General features: G+C 49.3%; 1 protein-coding gene across 4 annotated transcripts in view; it reads left to right on the plus strand.

The window, feature by feature from the left end:
* SUSD6 (sushi domain containing 6) overlaps nt 1-16,398 on the plus strand; it is a 93,691-nt gene that overhangs the window by 67,960 nt on the left and 9,333 nt on the right. For all 4 annotated transcript variants that reach the window (XM_081229101.1, XM_081229100.1, XM_081229103.1 and 1 more), the window contains 2 exons: nt 14,496-14,693; nt 15,690-15,828. In XM_081229101.1, coding sequence (XP_081085227.1) covers nt 14,496-14,693; nt 15,690-15,828 — 337 coding nt within the window. The remainder of the gene's footprint in view (nt 1-14,495; nt 14,694-15,689; nt 15,829-16,398) is intronic.

Here is a 16,398-nt window from a genome sequence, read left to right on the forward strand (position 1 = left end):
ACATGTTAATTACGAGAATTCAGCTGTGGCACCAGCTGGGGATGTCTGGCTTTGTGGAAGATTGCAATTAGATGCTTTATTTTCTATTTTCTTTTTCCCCTTTCAACTTTGGTGGAATGCCTTTGAGTAGGGGCTTTTAGTCTCAGCAGTATAAATACTTTAATGTGCCTAATTATGTAATCATACACTTACACTCCTCTGTGTACACGCACATCATTTAATGGGTTTGTATCCCCCTTTCCAGGACACGGAACATCCAGCCCGCTCTTTGGTTGGTACGGTGGACTCAGACTCCGCCGTGCGTTGGGCAGGAAGGAGGGGAGGGCCGGAGGCAGTTAGGGGTTTTCCTCTGATGATGATCTGTCCCTTTGCTCCCTCTCCCCTTGACCCTCTCACTGATGAGTCCTTTATCTCTCAAATAATTAACATCTCCATAGTTTCCTAGCAAAGTTAAGGTAATTTAAATGAAATTGGGCTTTAGGATACTCTACCTTTGCATTAATTTGCAAGTACCGTCTTTCAAAGCGTGTAGTGTTATTTGTCCCCGTCCTCTGCTCCAGACAGGCATAGGGCAGGAGCCTGGACCCGAGAGTTCATGCGTGCAGGCACAATGGAACCCATTGATTTCTGGCATTCAGCTTGTGCAGAGAGGTCCTGTGACCCCAGCTGTTAGACCAGGACCTGGGAGCAGCTGCTTTCTGAGATCCAGGCCTTCAGGGATAGGCCATCTGCTGCCATGCGAGAGAACGCTGGGAAAGAAATTGACCACAAGATGTCTTTGTACTCCTTTTCTCCGCTCTAGTCCCTCCAGTTTTCCCTGGCCCCCTTCACCTCGGCAAACTTAAGAAGCATGATGCATCTGCACTGGGAAACTCACGTGGTTTCCCCTTCTGTTCTTCTCCTGTGCCCACTCCACCGCACCAGCACAGCCAGCTCCACTGAAAGATAGTTGCCAGGGTAGGCAGGGAGATGGAGATGGCTGGCTTCTTCAGCTGGATGAGTATCATAGAGAAGGCTTTCTTTTTATTAGTAGTAACATGACTTTGCATTTTGGGACTGGAAAGGTCCTAAAAATCTCATTTTATGCAAGAGGAACCCAAGACTTTTTCATTCCTTAGCTATGTAGTCAGGGCCCTCCCTGTTCTGGCACCAGCCTGATTTTCTCAATTTCCAGCTATCTCCTGCTAAAACTGCTGCTTTACACACACACACACACACACACACACACACACACACACACGCATGCACGCACGCGCGCGCGCGCGCCTCTTCTTGCTCCTCTGCCTTTGCTGCCCCTATGCCCTTACCTTCCCCCTTGCGTGTTCTTCCCCCTTCCTTTAGCCCAGTCACGATCCCATAGTCACAGTCTTTTATCCCATGGTCACAATCCTGTTTTCCCCTAGAATTGGAGTTCTGTTATCATTTCTTTCTTCCTTTCTGATCTCTTCCTCATTGGATTAATCTTTCTTTAGAACCTCTTATTGTAGCCCACAGTGATTTCTAACATGTGTCTATTGTGATTATTTATTAGACAGTAAGCTCCCAGAGGGTAGGGCCTATATCTTTGCCATCTTCCCAACCCTCCTTCTCCCACTGCCGGCTATAGTGCTTTGGTGCTTAGTAAAAACTTGTTGAAAGAATGAATGGATACATGTAATCCCTACGTGAACTCTGGGGGATAAACAGCGTAGATGTTACTATTATTATAAGGTACTTGGGGCTCCTCATCTATCTCCCCAAAGAGTCTGAAGTCTCCTCAGGGACAGAACTGTGTATTATTTGCTCTTGAATTTCTAGCACCAACCTGTCACATTGGTAGTTGCTCATAGATATTTATTCGTTACATTGAGGAAGGCATTCCTATTAGGAGAGCGAAATCCAGAGAGAATAAGAACCAATGCTTGCAAATGTTTTTTACCTCTCTTCTGGGTGAAAGTCATTCTTTGGAATACAAAAGATTATCTACTGAGGCGCAGAATGGGTGAGGCTACAGCAGGCAACATCTTCTGACCAGGAATCTCGACTGGTCAAAAGTGGCTTGCCAGGGTCAGGGGTCCAGAGACCGAGAGAGGCCAGGGGAGGTGACAGGAGCGTGGGCCTCAGTGTGACAAATAAAAGCATGGTTGAGACTCTGTCTCCACAGCTTCCGTAATCTCTTTTGGGGTGGCTCTGTTTAATGATCAATGAGTCTTGACAATATGTCAGAGTCAGGCTAATAAATACTCAAGCTAAAATCAAAGGGGAGGCCAGTCCCAGATGTGTGAGAAAGCACCTTGGGGGCCAGGGGCCCTGCTTTGGACCTAACAGCGGGTTTGAGTGGATTCACAGGAGGTGAGAGGCTCTCCTGTCTTCCTTGCTGCCTGGGGGGGAGGGAAAGGGGTCTGCCAGGAGTACCGTGGCTCCATCTGGTCCAGAAATTTAGAAAGATCCACAAGTTGAAAGTAGGGAAGAACAAAAAAACCTCTGGGCGGATTTGACTCCTCACTGCCTTTGGTCAGCTAATGATAGCGCAGGCTGATAAGTTCCCCTTCTAGGAGATGCAGAGGAAACCAAGAAGGCCTGACAAGCTCCTTTTCCTGTGCTGGTTATGTGAGACAGGGTGGTTTAAACAGATGAAGTGTTTAAAGAAGAGAATCCCATCCCCCACAGGACGGAGAAGACTCTCCAGATGAGTGGACTTTGTAACTTTTGACTCTATCTTCCCATGGTCCATTTGTCACAGTGTTCCTTATACTTGTTGGTTCAGAGGTGATAAAGACAAGACCCCTAGCCCTCGCTTCATTCCCCATGCCACCCACCCCCCTCCAAAAAAACAGCTTTTCCCTTTTATATTTCCTTTAGTCTTGTGGTAGGGTCAGCCTGACACAAGCCCCTACAGAATATACAGGGCTCACTTCGTGGCCTGCCTTAGACTCGTAGTGTGTTACTTGCACCTTGTCTGTCACAGGGAGACCCAGTCACATCTGTTTTTCCAGGAAAGATTATTCATGCCTCTACCCCTCAGTTACTGGTGAGTGTTTTTCAAAGAAGTGTGGTGCCTGCTGGTTTTAGGCCATCCCCCTAGCTGATTTCTGCCACCTCAGCTGATTTCTGCCACCGTCTGTGGGTAGAGTTTATTGATTGTTTCCTTTCATTCTTTGCAGTTGTGTGGGCCTCGGTAAGTAGCAGTGGCTTGTTGAGCACCCGGCATAAGCAAAATGCTGCCTGACTCACTGTTTGGAGGTACACGGCAGAGGCTGTTTATTTTGGGCTTTGGCAGAGCTGGCCCAGTGATCCTGTGTATTCCGGCAGGAGGGCAGCCCTCTGTCTACCCTAGCTCGTGTCCCTGTTCTGCGTTTAGTGGCAAGCTTCCTTTCATATATCCCTCTTGGAAGGCTTGTGTCCCCAGCTGAAAATGCCCCCATACCCTCTCCCACTTGCAGCTTTGGGATCTGTACTCCTTAAATAGCTCCATTGTTTGTAATGCTCAGAGCTTAGTGAAGGACCCTGTCTTGCCTTCCCCCCACCACTTCTCTGGAAAAAATGGGGCCCCACTTGAGATACGAGCTGAGTCCTCTGGGCACAAGCAAACTCACCAGTCCACATTCTTCTCCAAACAGGAATTACTATAACATGTGTCAGATGGACCCCACCCCCATGCTATACTTTTGTAGGTCTTGGCGTTAAGTTTTTCTGGTGGCATCTGTAGACAGGGAGCTTCCCTATAATGGGGAGAAAGGCAAGCCAGAGTTTGAATCCAGACTCTACTACTGGGTGGCTCTGTAACCTCAGGCCACTACTAAATTGTTCAGAGCCTCACTTTCCTTCCTCATAGGACGGGAGAATTAATTAGGATGGCAACTTTAAGTGCCTAATGTAGCGCCTGGTGATAAGTGTTAATTCCCTTAGTCACTTCTACCCTGTTGGACAACAGAGATCTCTAAATTTATTTTAAACTTAAACTTGTGTTTCTTGAAGGCCTACTGTGTGTGCCTGGCACCAGACTTGGCATGAAGCATTTCCATTAGATGGCAGGATTGGAAATGAAACCACAGCTCTGAGCTTTGTACCCAAGAGTCCAACCCTGTTGTAAACTCCAAGCCCGACTCCTAAGTTAATTATCACTCGCTCATCAGTTATCCTTCTGAGGTTGGACAGTGCCTTAAGCAGCTGACTGGGGCCTTCCTCCAGAGGACCAGCCTGCGTCCTCCTGGAGGTGAGGAATTCTGAGGGGGAGAGCCGACTCATGTGCAACTTCCTTAGATGATAGGATGAAGGAGATGAGACCAGGAAGTAGCAATTGCTGATGAGGAAAAAAATAAACATCTGCTTTCTCTTAACCCTTTAACCACCACTCTCAAGGGAACACAGTATCATTTGTTAATGCCTGTGGAATGGCCTGGCTCCCTACCTCTGCTTGTGTCCCAACATCCTGGGGGCGGGGCGGCAGACAATTGTGGGCGCTGCTCTGTAGGTCACTACATTGGGCGGGGGGGGGGTGGCTTTAGATGCTGTACAGCCCAGGCCTGGAGCAGCAGGAGAAGGAGAGTGGTCCTCCTGCCTGCTCGTTTTATAGCAGTCATACAGTGTAGGGGTGGGGTAGGGCGTGCAGTCCCAGCTGACAGCATGTCCCCCAAGTCCCTGAGCTGTGAGAACAAGAGGGGATGAAGGGGCAACAGGCCATATGGAGGCCATTTGTCAGCCAAGAGCAGCCCGGGCTCTGCTGAGAAGTGGGGAAGGGGCTGGCATATTACTGAGCTGGAGGCAGAGGGAGCAAAGCAAGCCCCTCCAGAGTATTCATCCTTCTCTGCTCTCTGCCTGTCCTCTCTCCAGATAACCAGAAATTTCTGAAGCAGTCCTTTTTCTTTTCTTTGCCAGAGTCTTTGCCCTACCCCATTCCAAAAGCCAGAGGTAGGAATTTAGTTTACAATGTGAAAAGAAATGTGAAGAATTTACCCGTGCCTACTGTGTGCCAGGCATGATGCAAGACAGTTTCAGGTCCACAGTTTCATCTGTCCCCTCACACACTTTACGGAGGTGGGTATTGGCTGTCCAGGAGTAGGGCTCAGAAGAGCTCAGGCAGTGGACAGGGTTGCAGGGCAGGCCACTAGGTCAAACCCAGATTCATCCATCAGACCGTGCTCTGACTCTTTGTGGCCCCTGGTCCTGGTTGGCTGGGAGAATATTTTCACCGGTAGATGCCAACTTAGAGAACATGAGATGTGCTGTGCAGAGGGAGTCTCTTTGCTGTGAAACCGTGCAGCTCAGATTGGGACTTGAACCCATGTGCCAGGACTCGAACCCAGCCTAAACCGAGATTGGGACTTGAACCCAAGGTCTTTTAATTGAGATCACACACCTGGTTTCAGGACTTAATGAAGCTCAGGTTCTTGATGTCTTGTTGCAGAAAGAATTCAGTGAGAGACAAAGTGATAGGTAAGAAGTGGGTTTATTTAGAGAGAAACACACTCCACAGACAGAGAGTGGGCCATCTCAGAAGGCGAGAGGCTCCGGAAATATGGGGTGGTTAGTTTTTATGGGTGGGGTAATTTCATAGGCTAATGAGTGGGAGGATTATTCCAACTATTTCTGGGGGAAGGGGCGGGGATTTCCAGGAATTGGACCACCGCCCACTTTTTGACCTATGATGGTTGGCCTCAACTGTCATGGTGCTAGTGGGTGTACCATTTAGCTAATGCATTACAATGAGCGTATAATGAGGCTCAAGGTCCACTGGAAGTGGAATCTTCCGCCTTCGTGGATCTGGTTAGCTCTAACCAGCTTTGTCTTGTCCTATGGCTATGTCATTCTTTTAAAGGTTGTGCCCTACCCCCTTCCCTCCTGTTTCAGCTGTTACCTGCTCCTGACTTATCTCAAATCGGAAACCATGTGACCCTTTGCATTTAAAAACAAGGTAGTGCCTTGAAATGTGGGCAAAATTTTCCAAGTCAAGTCAGCTTTCTACTAAGCGTCTACTCTCTGCCAGATTCTGTGCCGAGTTCTGGGAATACAAGAATCAGAACAGGAAGCAGAACACATGCTTGCACTACAGCTTGGGTAGGTGGGTGGGTTAATGGAGAGGTGGGGGAAGGACTGACCTGTGAGAAAATAATTGCAGAGACAGCAATACAGTGATGTTTATAGAGAGGTGTGAAGATGTTAGGGGAAAACAGAGGAGGAGGAATAAAGCTGCTGTCTGCTGAACACGTGGAGTGTGACAGGCCCTTCACCGGGTACTTTACCTGCATGACTGTGATGGATCTGCACAGCGCCCCTGTGAGGTACATACCTTTAGTGTCCCCATCTTACAAATGAGGGAACTGGTGCGAAGGAAGATCTGCCTGAGCCCACGTGGTGGGTAACTGTCAGAGCGGTACACACCCCGGCTGCTCTCACTGTAGGCGCAGGCTGGTAACCTCTGCCCTGTGCTGCTTAGTTCTCTTTGGGACAGTGTCCTGGAGCAGGCGACCTTGGAACTGAGTCTTGAAAGATGGGCTGGGTTTCAGTTGACCCCGTTGTAGTTTCAGGTCAGGGTTTCCAGGCAGAGGATTAGCACTTCTTCTTTCAGAATGACTAGGGACTTTGATGGCTACTTCCAGGTGACAAGAGTTTTTATGTTTGGGGCAGGGTTCAATAAAGAAAATGTTCTTCCTTCTTGTGGGCTCTGACCTGCTGGCTGGCATGTCCCCTCTCCTGTGAGGTGGGGGGGGGGGTGAGGGACTCAGGCCTAAGACAAGAGAGGGACAGGCTCTGAAGCCGGACCCACTTGTGAGCTGCCAGGCCCCCGGAGCAGGGCTTGGGCTGGGCCCCTCTCAGGCAGGTGGTGCTGGGGGCCTGCGAGGAGCTGTGGGGACAGCCTAAGCCGTGGTGGCTTCTGCCACTGAGCCTCCACCCCGGCTCCAGGGCCACACCCTGGGAAGGGCTTGAGCGCCCTGCAGCTGGCCCTCCTCCCGGCATGTGGAAAGTTCTCATGAGAAAAGGGATCCTGGCTGGACAATGGGCTTCCTGTCTGACTGCTGGGAAGGTTTGTCTTAGAGGAGAGGAAGGTTGCAAATGGCATGAGAAATCCTCTCTTCCCTCTCGCTGCAGCCTGTTTTAGACTTTTGACTATTTGAGTGGGGTCAGGAAGGCAGAAAGCCAGGGAAAGCCATGGACGGAAGCAGCCCTTGGTTCTCTCTTGAGTTAACTGACCTCTGCCTGCCTGGTTCTCTGACCTCACCACGTGCCCAAGGTAGAAATCTGCCCTGATGCTGGATGCAGGACCTCTGCACAGACAGGATGCTTTTCCTGGAGCCTCTCACACCCTGTGCTCAGTTCAAGACTGCGGTGGCTGTAGGGCTTTTATGAAGGAATTTCGGGAGGTGGTGAGGCTGGCCGTCCACCCAGCTTACACAGATTTGCCAATGGCAGACTCGGAGGCCATCTGGTTCAGTGCATGCGTGTACTGAAACTGAGTCCCAGAGAGACCAGTGTCCACGGGCAGCACCCAGATTTGTCTTTGTCACTGGGCTCCTCTCTCTGTGGCTCCCTTTCCAAGATGCGGGTGTGGGAGGAGAAGCGGGGCTCAGCACCCTGCTGCTGCCCAGGGAGTGCCGTGGAGTGGGACGCCACCCCTCCCGGCTTCAAATCCTGACTCCGCCTCTTACCCGCTGGGTGACGTTGAGCAAGTTTCTTAACCTCTCTCACTCAATTTGCTTACCTGTATAATGTTACAATAATGTTTCTTACAGGGTTTCTGTGAAGCTTAAATGAGTTAAACATGTAAAGTGCTTAGACTGGTACTTGGCATATAGTCGATGGTCAGTGACTAGGAGCTATAATTACTGAGATTTCTAAAGGAGGCCTCAGAAGGAACCTTTAGACTGTAGTCAGATGTGATACCCCATCCCCCCTTGCATTTGTCTGGAATGCCCAGTACCAGCTTTCTGGGGAGGCTTTCTTGAGGAGAATCATCTCCCCTTTGAACTAGCAAGCTCACACCTTTCACAGAGAGGCTAGATGTTCCAAAAGCCCTAGGCCTAGTCCATCGGGGGAGGAGCCACAGAATGGAGCCTGGTGTCCTGCCCTCCTCTGCAGGCCCACCTTGGCTTCGTGGTCAGGCCTGCAGCTCAGGAGCCAGAGCGCCTGTTGAGTCATTTAGAGATGTGTGGCTTGGAGCAAATGACTCAACTCAGCTAAGCCTCATTGTTCTTACCTAGAAAATGGAGAAAATATAGTACCTGCTTCGTGTAAAGAGAGAGCTCAGAAGAGTGCCTGGCACATGTAATAACGCTGTTTGCAATTATTATTTTCCTTGTCTTATGTGCAAAAAGAAATCTGCACGTTTGAATGCCTTTTTTTTTTTTTTTTTTTTTTCTGTTTTTGCCTTGCTTTTTCTCTGGCTCTCTCTGTTCCTAGCAAACCATTGAGGGCTAGAAGTAGAAATTGGACCTTCATATATCAAGAAAGGGCTTTGAGAGCAAGCACATAAACAGTGCTTTAAAAAACAACCTGGGGGCTTCCCTGGTGGCGCGGTGGTTGAGAATCTGCCTGCCAATGCAGGGGACACAGGTTCGAGCCCTGGTCTAGGAAGATCCCACATGCCGCGGAGCAACTAGGCCCGTGAGCCACAATTACTGAGCCTGCGCGTCTGGAGCCTGTGCTCCACAACAAGAGAGGCCGCGATAGTGAGAGGCCCGCGTACCGCGATGAAGAGTGGCCCCCACTTGCCACAACTAGAGAAAGCCCTCGCACAGAAACGAAGGCCCAACACAGCCATAAATAAATAAATTAATTAATTAAAAAATAAAATAAAATAAAAAACAACCTGAAGGGACCCCCAGTGCTCCATGGTGTCTTCATCTGCTGTTAGCCTCCTGTCTCACACTCAGTTGTGTGGTCTGAACCCTTCCCACTGTTCTCAGATCCCTAGCATCTGTGCTGTCCTGTATAATGGCCACTAGCCCCAGGTGGCTATTGAGAACTTGAAATGCGATTAGTGTGGCTTGAGATGTGCTGTAAGTGTTGACTTACTATGAAGAAAAGAATATAAAGTATCGCATTAATAAATTTTTATATTGATTATGCATTGAGCTATCAAAAATGTATTTTGCATATATTGGTTAAATAAAATATATTATTAAAATGAATTTCACCAGTCGTACATTTTTAATGTGGCCACTAAAGGAAATTTAAAATCACCTGTATGGCCGCATCATATTTCTGTTGGACGGTATTGTGCTAGGTGTGTGCTTTCCATCCACTCCTTCCTCCCCTTTCTCCCGTTTCTCTTTGCCTGGGCTCTCACCTTCCTCTGGTCGCCAGCGGTTCTCAGATGAACAGAAAAGATGTCCCTACCCAGAAGGTCACCCCAGGCCAATAGAAGAGCTCACCTTTGAACACTTCCTTCTTTCATTTTCATCAGAGTTGGCTGTGCATGTGTCCGTGTCCTGTAGACTGTAAACTTTCTGAGGGCATGGTCCTGTCTCCTTTACTCCTGTGGCCCTGCTAGAACGTCTTGTGAGGAGAGGCTCGCTCTAACTGTTTGATGGAGTTACAGCCACACAGGGACACGTCTGATAATGCCTCAGCCGTGTCCCTGATGACCACAGCTGCCGTGTTGGTGTGCTGGGTTTGGGGGAACCACTTCCTTCTCCCCTGAGTTCCCAGGGAAGCTTTTCTCTGGCCATCCTTAGAACACCTTCCCTGAGCACCTATTTCTCTGTGCTCAGTTGCGTTCTCAATGCCAGTGCACTGGTTTTGGTGTAAAACGACATTATTTCAAACCTGCAAGTGAACACTGACACAGTTTCTTAAGCCCTCGGGCCCCGTGTGTGGGAGTATAGTGTTTTCTTGATAAGTGACATCAGATGGACACCTCTTAGGTTGAGTCTTTTTAACTGCACTAGGTGTTTACATGTCTGCTTCCTCTCCTCAAGCTGATCTTCACACTCCCTATGCCCCACACCTCATTTTAAAGGGGCTCAAGTATTTGTTCAGTTTGTTAAACTGAACACTTTGACCCCAGGGCCATTCCTGGAGCTTGTTTTGATTCCCTTGTTACGGAATCTTATAAGACTTTGTTTTGTCTTTAATTTGTCTCTTCCTGCTAAAAGTCTGGTCCCCAAAACGGCAAAAGCAAAACACATTTAGAAGTGCTGACTGGGGGTTCTTATTGGTTTCTGCTAATGGTTTTAGGCTGTGGGGACTCTGGGTTAGAAGTATCAGCCAGATCGCTTTGCATCTCCTCCGTCTGCACCCTCACCAGCTGGTCACATGGTCTCTCGCTCAATGACTGCTGTGCTCCAGGCACTCTGAGGGGCCCCCTGGAGAATTACCTCGCTGCTTCCTGTGCTCACTGGAGGCCTAAATGGGTGTAAGAGATAACGGAAAGCGGAGAAGGAAGCTAAGGAGAGCTAATTGATTTTTTTCTGTAAAATTTCCATCTTCTGGCTTTCTCCCTCTCTTTTTAAAATTTTGCAGCTTTGCCAAATCAGATGAGTTCATTGTCTTCTTGGGGCTAGGAACAGGGCTAGAAACTCCCCCTGCGGACTTGGGGTTGTCAGAGAGCAAGCCCGATTAGGTCAGCCTCTTGCCCAGAACAGGGGCTTCCGGAAGCCACTGAATGGTTTATTTGCTCTTCCTGATGTTCTTCCCGTTCCTGTGAACCCCAGGCGTCACTGAGAGGGTCCTCTCCAACACCTGCTCTTTGCCATGGCTCTCCCACTGTGCTCTTTGATTGGGCAAGAGGGCCGTATTTTTTTCCTTATGTTCTTGGCGTCTTAAAACAATCTTGCCTTTTTCTGACTTTTCCTTCTAAGGCCTCCTTATTTCTTCCTCGGACCTGGGGCAGTCCCTTTGTGACGCTGAACCTAATGTACTCTAGTTTGTTTCCTTTGTATGATCCTCATAGACAAACATAAAAGAGCTTCTGTCCAGTTTATTTCACCATGCAAGGGTTGCTCTACTGCTGACCTACTCTAAAAGCTCTCTCCTCTTCTGTCCATCTTATATCAAATGCAGCTCCTCTTGTAATTCTGCCCATCGAATATAGTATAAACACCTCCTGTGGCAGCCAAGGCCCCTCTACAAGATGGTTTCATCACGATATTATTATTACTGCTACTACTGTTATCATTGTATTTTATTTATCTATTTATTTATTCGGCCAAATTTTCTTATGCAACCAAGCTAACCTAGGCTACTTGATGCTCTCTGGGCTTAATCTACACTGTCCTACTTTGGTGCATTAGCTTCAAACCACCACCTCCTTTCCTGCTGAAATCAAGCCCCATTGGAAACGCCACTTCCTCCACGAGCTGTTCCCAGCCGTTCCCCACACAAGGTTGGTCTCTCCTGCTCTGAGCTCCCTCTCTTGTGACACTAATCCCTTTCTTTGACGTGTATTAGAATAAATCTTTGTGGAGAATCTTTGGAGAGAGGCACTGAGTTGACTAGGAAAGGAGAAGGGCTTACTTTCCACATTTACCCTCTTACTTTTTGGATTTTGTACCATGTATATATTTCCTATGATTTTTTTTTCTATGAAGGTATTATTTGCATAACAAAGGACCCAGTCTATAAAACGTTAGAAGAAGATATTGGAGAGTATGTTTAGGAAAATGTCCTTACCCAAGACACAAAACCCAGAAGCCATGAAGAAAACCACTTTTAAAATACATGTGTCGGGACTTCCCTGGTGACGCAGTGGTTAAGACTCCATGCTCCCAGTGCGGGGGGCCCGGGTTTGATCCCTGGTCAGGGAACTAGATCCCACATGCGTGCCACAACTAAGAGTTCACATGCCACAACTAAGGAGCCAGCGAGCCGCAACTAAGGAGCCCACCTACTGCAACTAAGACCTGCTGCAACCAACCTAATTAATTAATTAATTAAAAAATATATATGTGTGGGCTTACTTGTCATACCCCTATTTGGCTACAAGTACCTGAAGTGCTTATCCTTCTATCCTTTTTCAGAGCATAGCACAGTGATCCCTACACAGTAATCAGTAAATATTAGTTGAATTGAAATAGAATTGTTAGTCGCCTCTCTGTAGACCTCATTTTTTGCACATGTAAAATGGGTACCAGGTGATGTCCAGGGCCCCTCTCAGAGATTCCATGAAGATGTGGGCTTTATGGGCAGAAGTACCCAGCAGAGCAGGAATGGTTTTAGAATCAGCAGCCCTTCCCCTGGGACTGTCTTCCCCAGCACCCTGGACCTGTAAGTGGGTCCTGCCTGTTTTCGGGAGCTGCCCCCCGGGTGCTCATCATTAATTACCCCGAGGAAATGAACCAATTAGACACAACCCAAGGAGAGCCGGGAGCATCTGTGGCAGGCTTGTTGCCCTGAACAAAAGAGGGTAAGTGTAAAGGGTAAAGCAGTCTGCTGAGGTTCCTTTGGAAATCCAGCTGGGCAGCTCTTTGAACTACTTGGCCAGAGTTTAGAGAGGCACCAGAAGGAATGTGATGCCTGTGTCTCCCTCCTGCTCAAGACCTGGTGGGTGGGCGAGGTGGGTGGTGTGGGAAGAGCCTAGAGGAGGAGGAGGTGTGTGCTTAGAGGGGACTGAGGGGGCTTACTGAGGCTCATCTGCCGGTTTCAGAGAGGCTGCCCAGACTTCTCTGGATCCCTGTGGACCTACCCTAGGGTTTTAATAGCTTTAAATATGGAGTCTTTTCTCCCAGTCTCAGTGATCAGCAGCCCAAGGGCAGGGAGCCACCGTCTCTTTTTTGACTTAGTATCCACCCCACAGCCTGGCTGGCAGTCATCTTGCTTAATAGCAGGTTGAAGGGAAGTGGTATTTGGTGAGAGAGTGGTGGCTGGTCGGTCCCATGAAGGGAGAGCACCTTATCTCAGACAGTCAGAGACTCCAGGTCTGTTAGAGGAAGTGAAGAAAAGAAACCCAGCAGTTCTTATTCTCATACTGATGTCCTTGTGGTAGTCACAATGGGGACAGGGTATTCGTCAGCAAAATCCAATGTCCTCTAGAGACTTTCATCTTTCCTGCCTTGGTAAGGCTTGTGGTAAGTTGAAGTTTGTGGGTGCCTGGCCACCTGCCTGCATGTCTTCTCCCCCAGCCCAGCCTTCCTCACAGTGATCCCATAGTGCCCCTCCTGTCCCCTCCTATTTTTGCTAGGCATACCCCATGATCCATTGCCCGGGGACTTCAGTTCTGTAGTGACTGTCCAGGCTCAGAAGGGGAGGCTGCCTTCTCCCTGGGCTGCTCAGGCCTTCCGGCTCCTCTGCTGTATGACTGCAACTTACCTATACACCAGCGTTCCCACCACACTTAGGCACCACTTGCCATCTCCCTAACTGACCTGTTCAGAGGGGCGGCAACCTTGACATATACGCACTCCTTAAAGGCCCGCTCACTCCCGGGGTGGAAGCCGTGTCTGCTGGTGGGAAGAGCACAGGTGTTAGAATCGGAAGCCCTGGCTCTGCTCTCAGGTCTGCCTGACTTGGCTAAAAGTCATTTAACTTCTGTGGGCCAGTGTCCTCATCTTCAAAGGGAGAAAGGATAACTACCTCACGGAGTTGTCAGAGGAATAAATAAGATAGGAGGTCAGTGAAGGCGCTTTTAAAACTAAACAGTCCTACCTGAATGAAAAATAATGGGCGTTACTGTGGGATAGAGACGAGTGATGCCAGTGACCGCTCTAGTCAGGGAATGGGTGGTGCACGGGGGCTTGGGAAGCCTCCCAGGAAATGCATCAGAAATCCCCTCTGATGCCAAGAAGTCACATTTTTATTATGCGGAGGAATCCTTTCTGGTACTGTTGTTGGAAACAAGGCTAATGTTTCCCCTGTGCAGGTTACCGGTGTTTTATCACCTGTCACTCTGATTCGTTGTGTATTTCAGTAAGTTTTATTAAAACCACATTATGCAAATGCATTATTTCATTCTTTTTTATTGGCTGAGTAATATTCCATTGTACATATGTACCATGGATGGCCCTGGAGATTATCATACTAAGTGAAGTAAGTCAGAGAAAGAGAAAGACAAATATATATCACTTTTATGCAGAATCTAAAAAAAAAAAAGATACAAATGAACTTATCTACAAAACAGAAACAGACTCACAGACTTAGAGAATGCACTTATGGTTACCGGGGGGAAGGGTGGCAGGGGGAGGGATAGACTGGGAGCTAAAAAAAAAAAAAGAATACACAATTTGTAATCATAAAAAAACAAAATGCTGAAAAAAAACCCCACATGCACTAGATCTCTGTAAGTTCAGCTTTGTCGAAGTCTACTGTTCAGTGATGAATGCAGTTGTCCTGAGGTGCAGTGCTGGGGAGGGAGGGCGAGGGGAAGTGCCGCAAGCGGCCAAGCTTCCCCTGTTGCCAGGGCGCCTCCCTCTGTCATTGGCACCCTGAACTCGAAGGGTTTGGCCAGCTGCCTTTCCAAGGGGCCGGCTGTTTGCTCCTGGTGTGTTTCCTGCCGAAGCCCTCAGAGCTGCCCCTCTTTGTCGCTGACGGCAGTCTCGCTGGAAAACCTCACCACTGTACCTCTGCTCTCTCTGTCTTTGCAGTGTGTTCCCTGCCCCCGGAGCCAGAGAATGGTGGCTACATCTGCCACCCCCGGCCCTGTAGAGACCCCCTGAACTCGGGCAGCGTCATCGAGTACCTGTGTGCTGAAGGCTACATGTTGAAGGGTGATTACAAATACCTGACGTGTAAGAATGGCGAGTGGAAGCCAGCCATGGAGATCAGCTGCCATCTCAACGAGGGTCAGTTTGGCAGATGGGAGAGGGGTGCTGCTGGGCTTCTGCTTGCTTCTGACCCCCGGGAAGTGGTGCCCGCTCCCTCTGGAGCACCCTGTGCTGTGGGGCAGCATGGCCCTTCTGATGCCTTGCAGCCTCCCTTCCTGTGGGATTTCATGTCTCTGTGAAAGACATTTGGATTGCTGGTGCGCGTCCCAGTGCACTTCAGCCGAGCCACCGAGGCATCTGCTGTGCTATGTAAAGTCCCTTTGATGCGCCGGATCTCTTGTTTGCCTAGCCCAGTGCTGGTGACCTTTGACTGTGTTCTGCTAACCCATGAGCACGGTGCGAGCACCTTCTGTAGTGTCTCTTTTGTATTATTTTTCCTTGAATGGAAGTGGACTGTTTTGTTACGGAGCTGCAGTCCAGCTGGCCAGAAGACCTATCCCCCTCCACCTCCTCCTGTCATGCATGACAGGAAATCCAGCTGCCTGCGGGAAAGTGTGTCATGCAGCCATCTTTGTGCTTTCACTCGAGCTTCAAGACCGTGACACCCCAGAGAAGGGTGGGGACAGGCCTGAGGTTTACAACTAAAGCTGCAGGATCTTAGAACAGATTGTTAGTACCGCCCTGTTCTTATAAATTTTCCTGCCACATGGGTGGGACTTCAGATGGTGGAATGATGTGTGCATTTGGATGGTTCATGTCTTCCAGCCTGCTATTGAGGACAGGGTCAGATGGGGTTTATAAAGGTAAGATCTCTAGGGGTAAGTGAGTTTAGGTGTTAGATGGTCCTCAGAGGTCCAAAGTGAAGGGAATTTTAGATTCAGGAACAGAATAGGGAAATGTCCCCTTTCCCTGATGTAAAAGCCACTCTGCACCGTTACTCCAAAAGTGGCCCTGGCCATACGTAGCGTGTCTCAGCGTGGCACTGTGCAGGGGGCCCTTGACAAAGTCAGCTGTGGGGCTCACGTTCCGTGTGTCAGGGTACAAAACACGTCTGACGATGGCTTGTTCCCGTAGACAAAGACGCCCACACGTCGCTCGGGGTCCCCACGCTGTCCATCGTGGCTTCCACCGCCAGCTCCGTGGCACTCATTCTCCTCCTCGTGGTGCTGTTTGTGCTGCTGCAGCCAAAGCTGAAGTCGTTCCATCACAGCAGGTGAGCCAGTGGCAGCGGGCGGCGTGCGTCATGGTGGAGGCTGGCCTTTGGCTGGCAGAGGGGTGCTGGTGGGCCTGCTGGCCTCTGCTGGTCTGTGTGCACCCAGGGAAAGGGGAGGGCCCTGCCGTGTGTTAAACTTCCAGATGTGCCTGGCACTGTGCTTTTGCTTTGCATACATTGTCTTCATCCTCACAGGATCGTTGCAGATTAGGAAACTGAGGCTCAGAGCGGTTAAGTCATTCACTCAGGGTCCTCCCTCTAGGTGATGACAGAGGTGAGATTTAAACCCCAGTCTGTCCAACTCTAGTGGCATGTTATTTCCCCTACATCAGTGGTTCCCAAAGTGTGGTCCCAGCAGTATCAGCATCACCTGGGAACTTGTTAGGAATGCAGATTTTCAGGCCCCACCCCAGACCAACAGAATGAGAAACTCTGTTTCTCAGGCCCTCCAAGCGTTTCTGATGCAGACTCATGTTTGTGAGCCACTGCCCTGTCTCCCTGTTCCCCTCTCCTGGATGCACTTAGAGGCACCTGTGGGAAAGTAAAAACAAACGCCAGCACCTGGGCCTC

This window comes from Mesoplodon bidens, assembly GCF_964165515.1.
Source record: "Mesoplodon bidens genome assembly, chromosome: 3".
NCBI classification, from domain to species: domain Eukaryota; kingdom Metazoa; phylum Chordata; class Mammalia; order Artiodactyla; family Ziphiidae; genus Mesoplodon; species Mesoplodon bidens.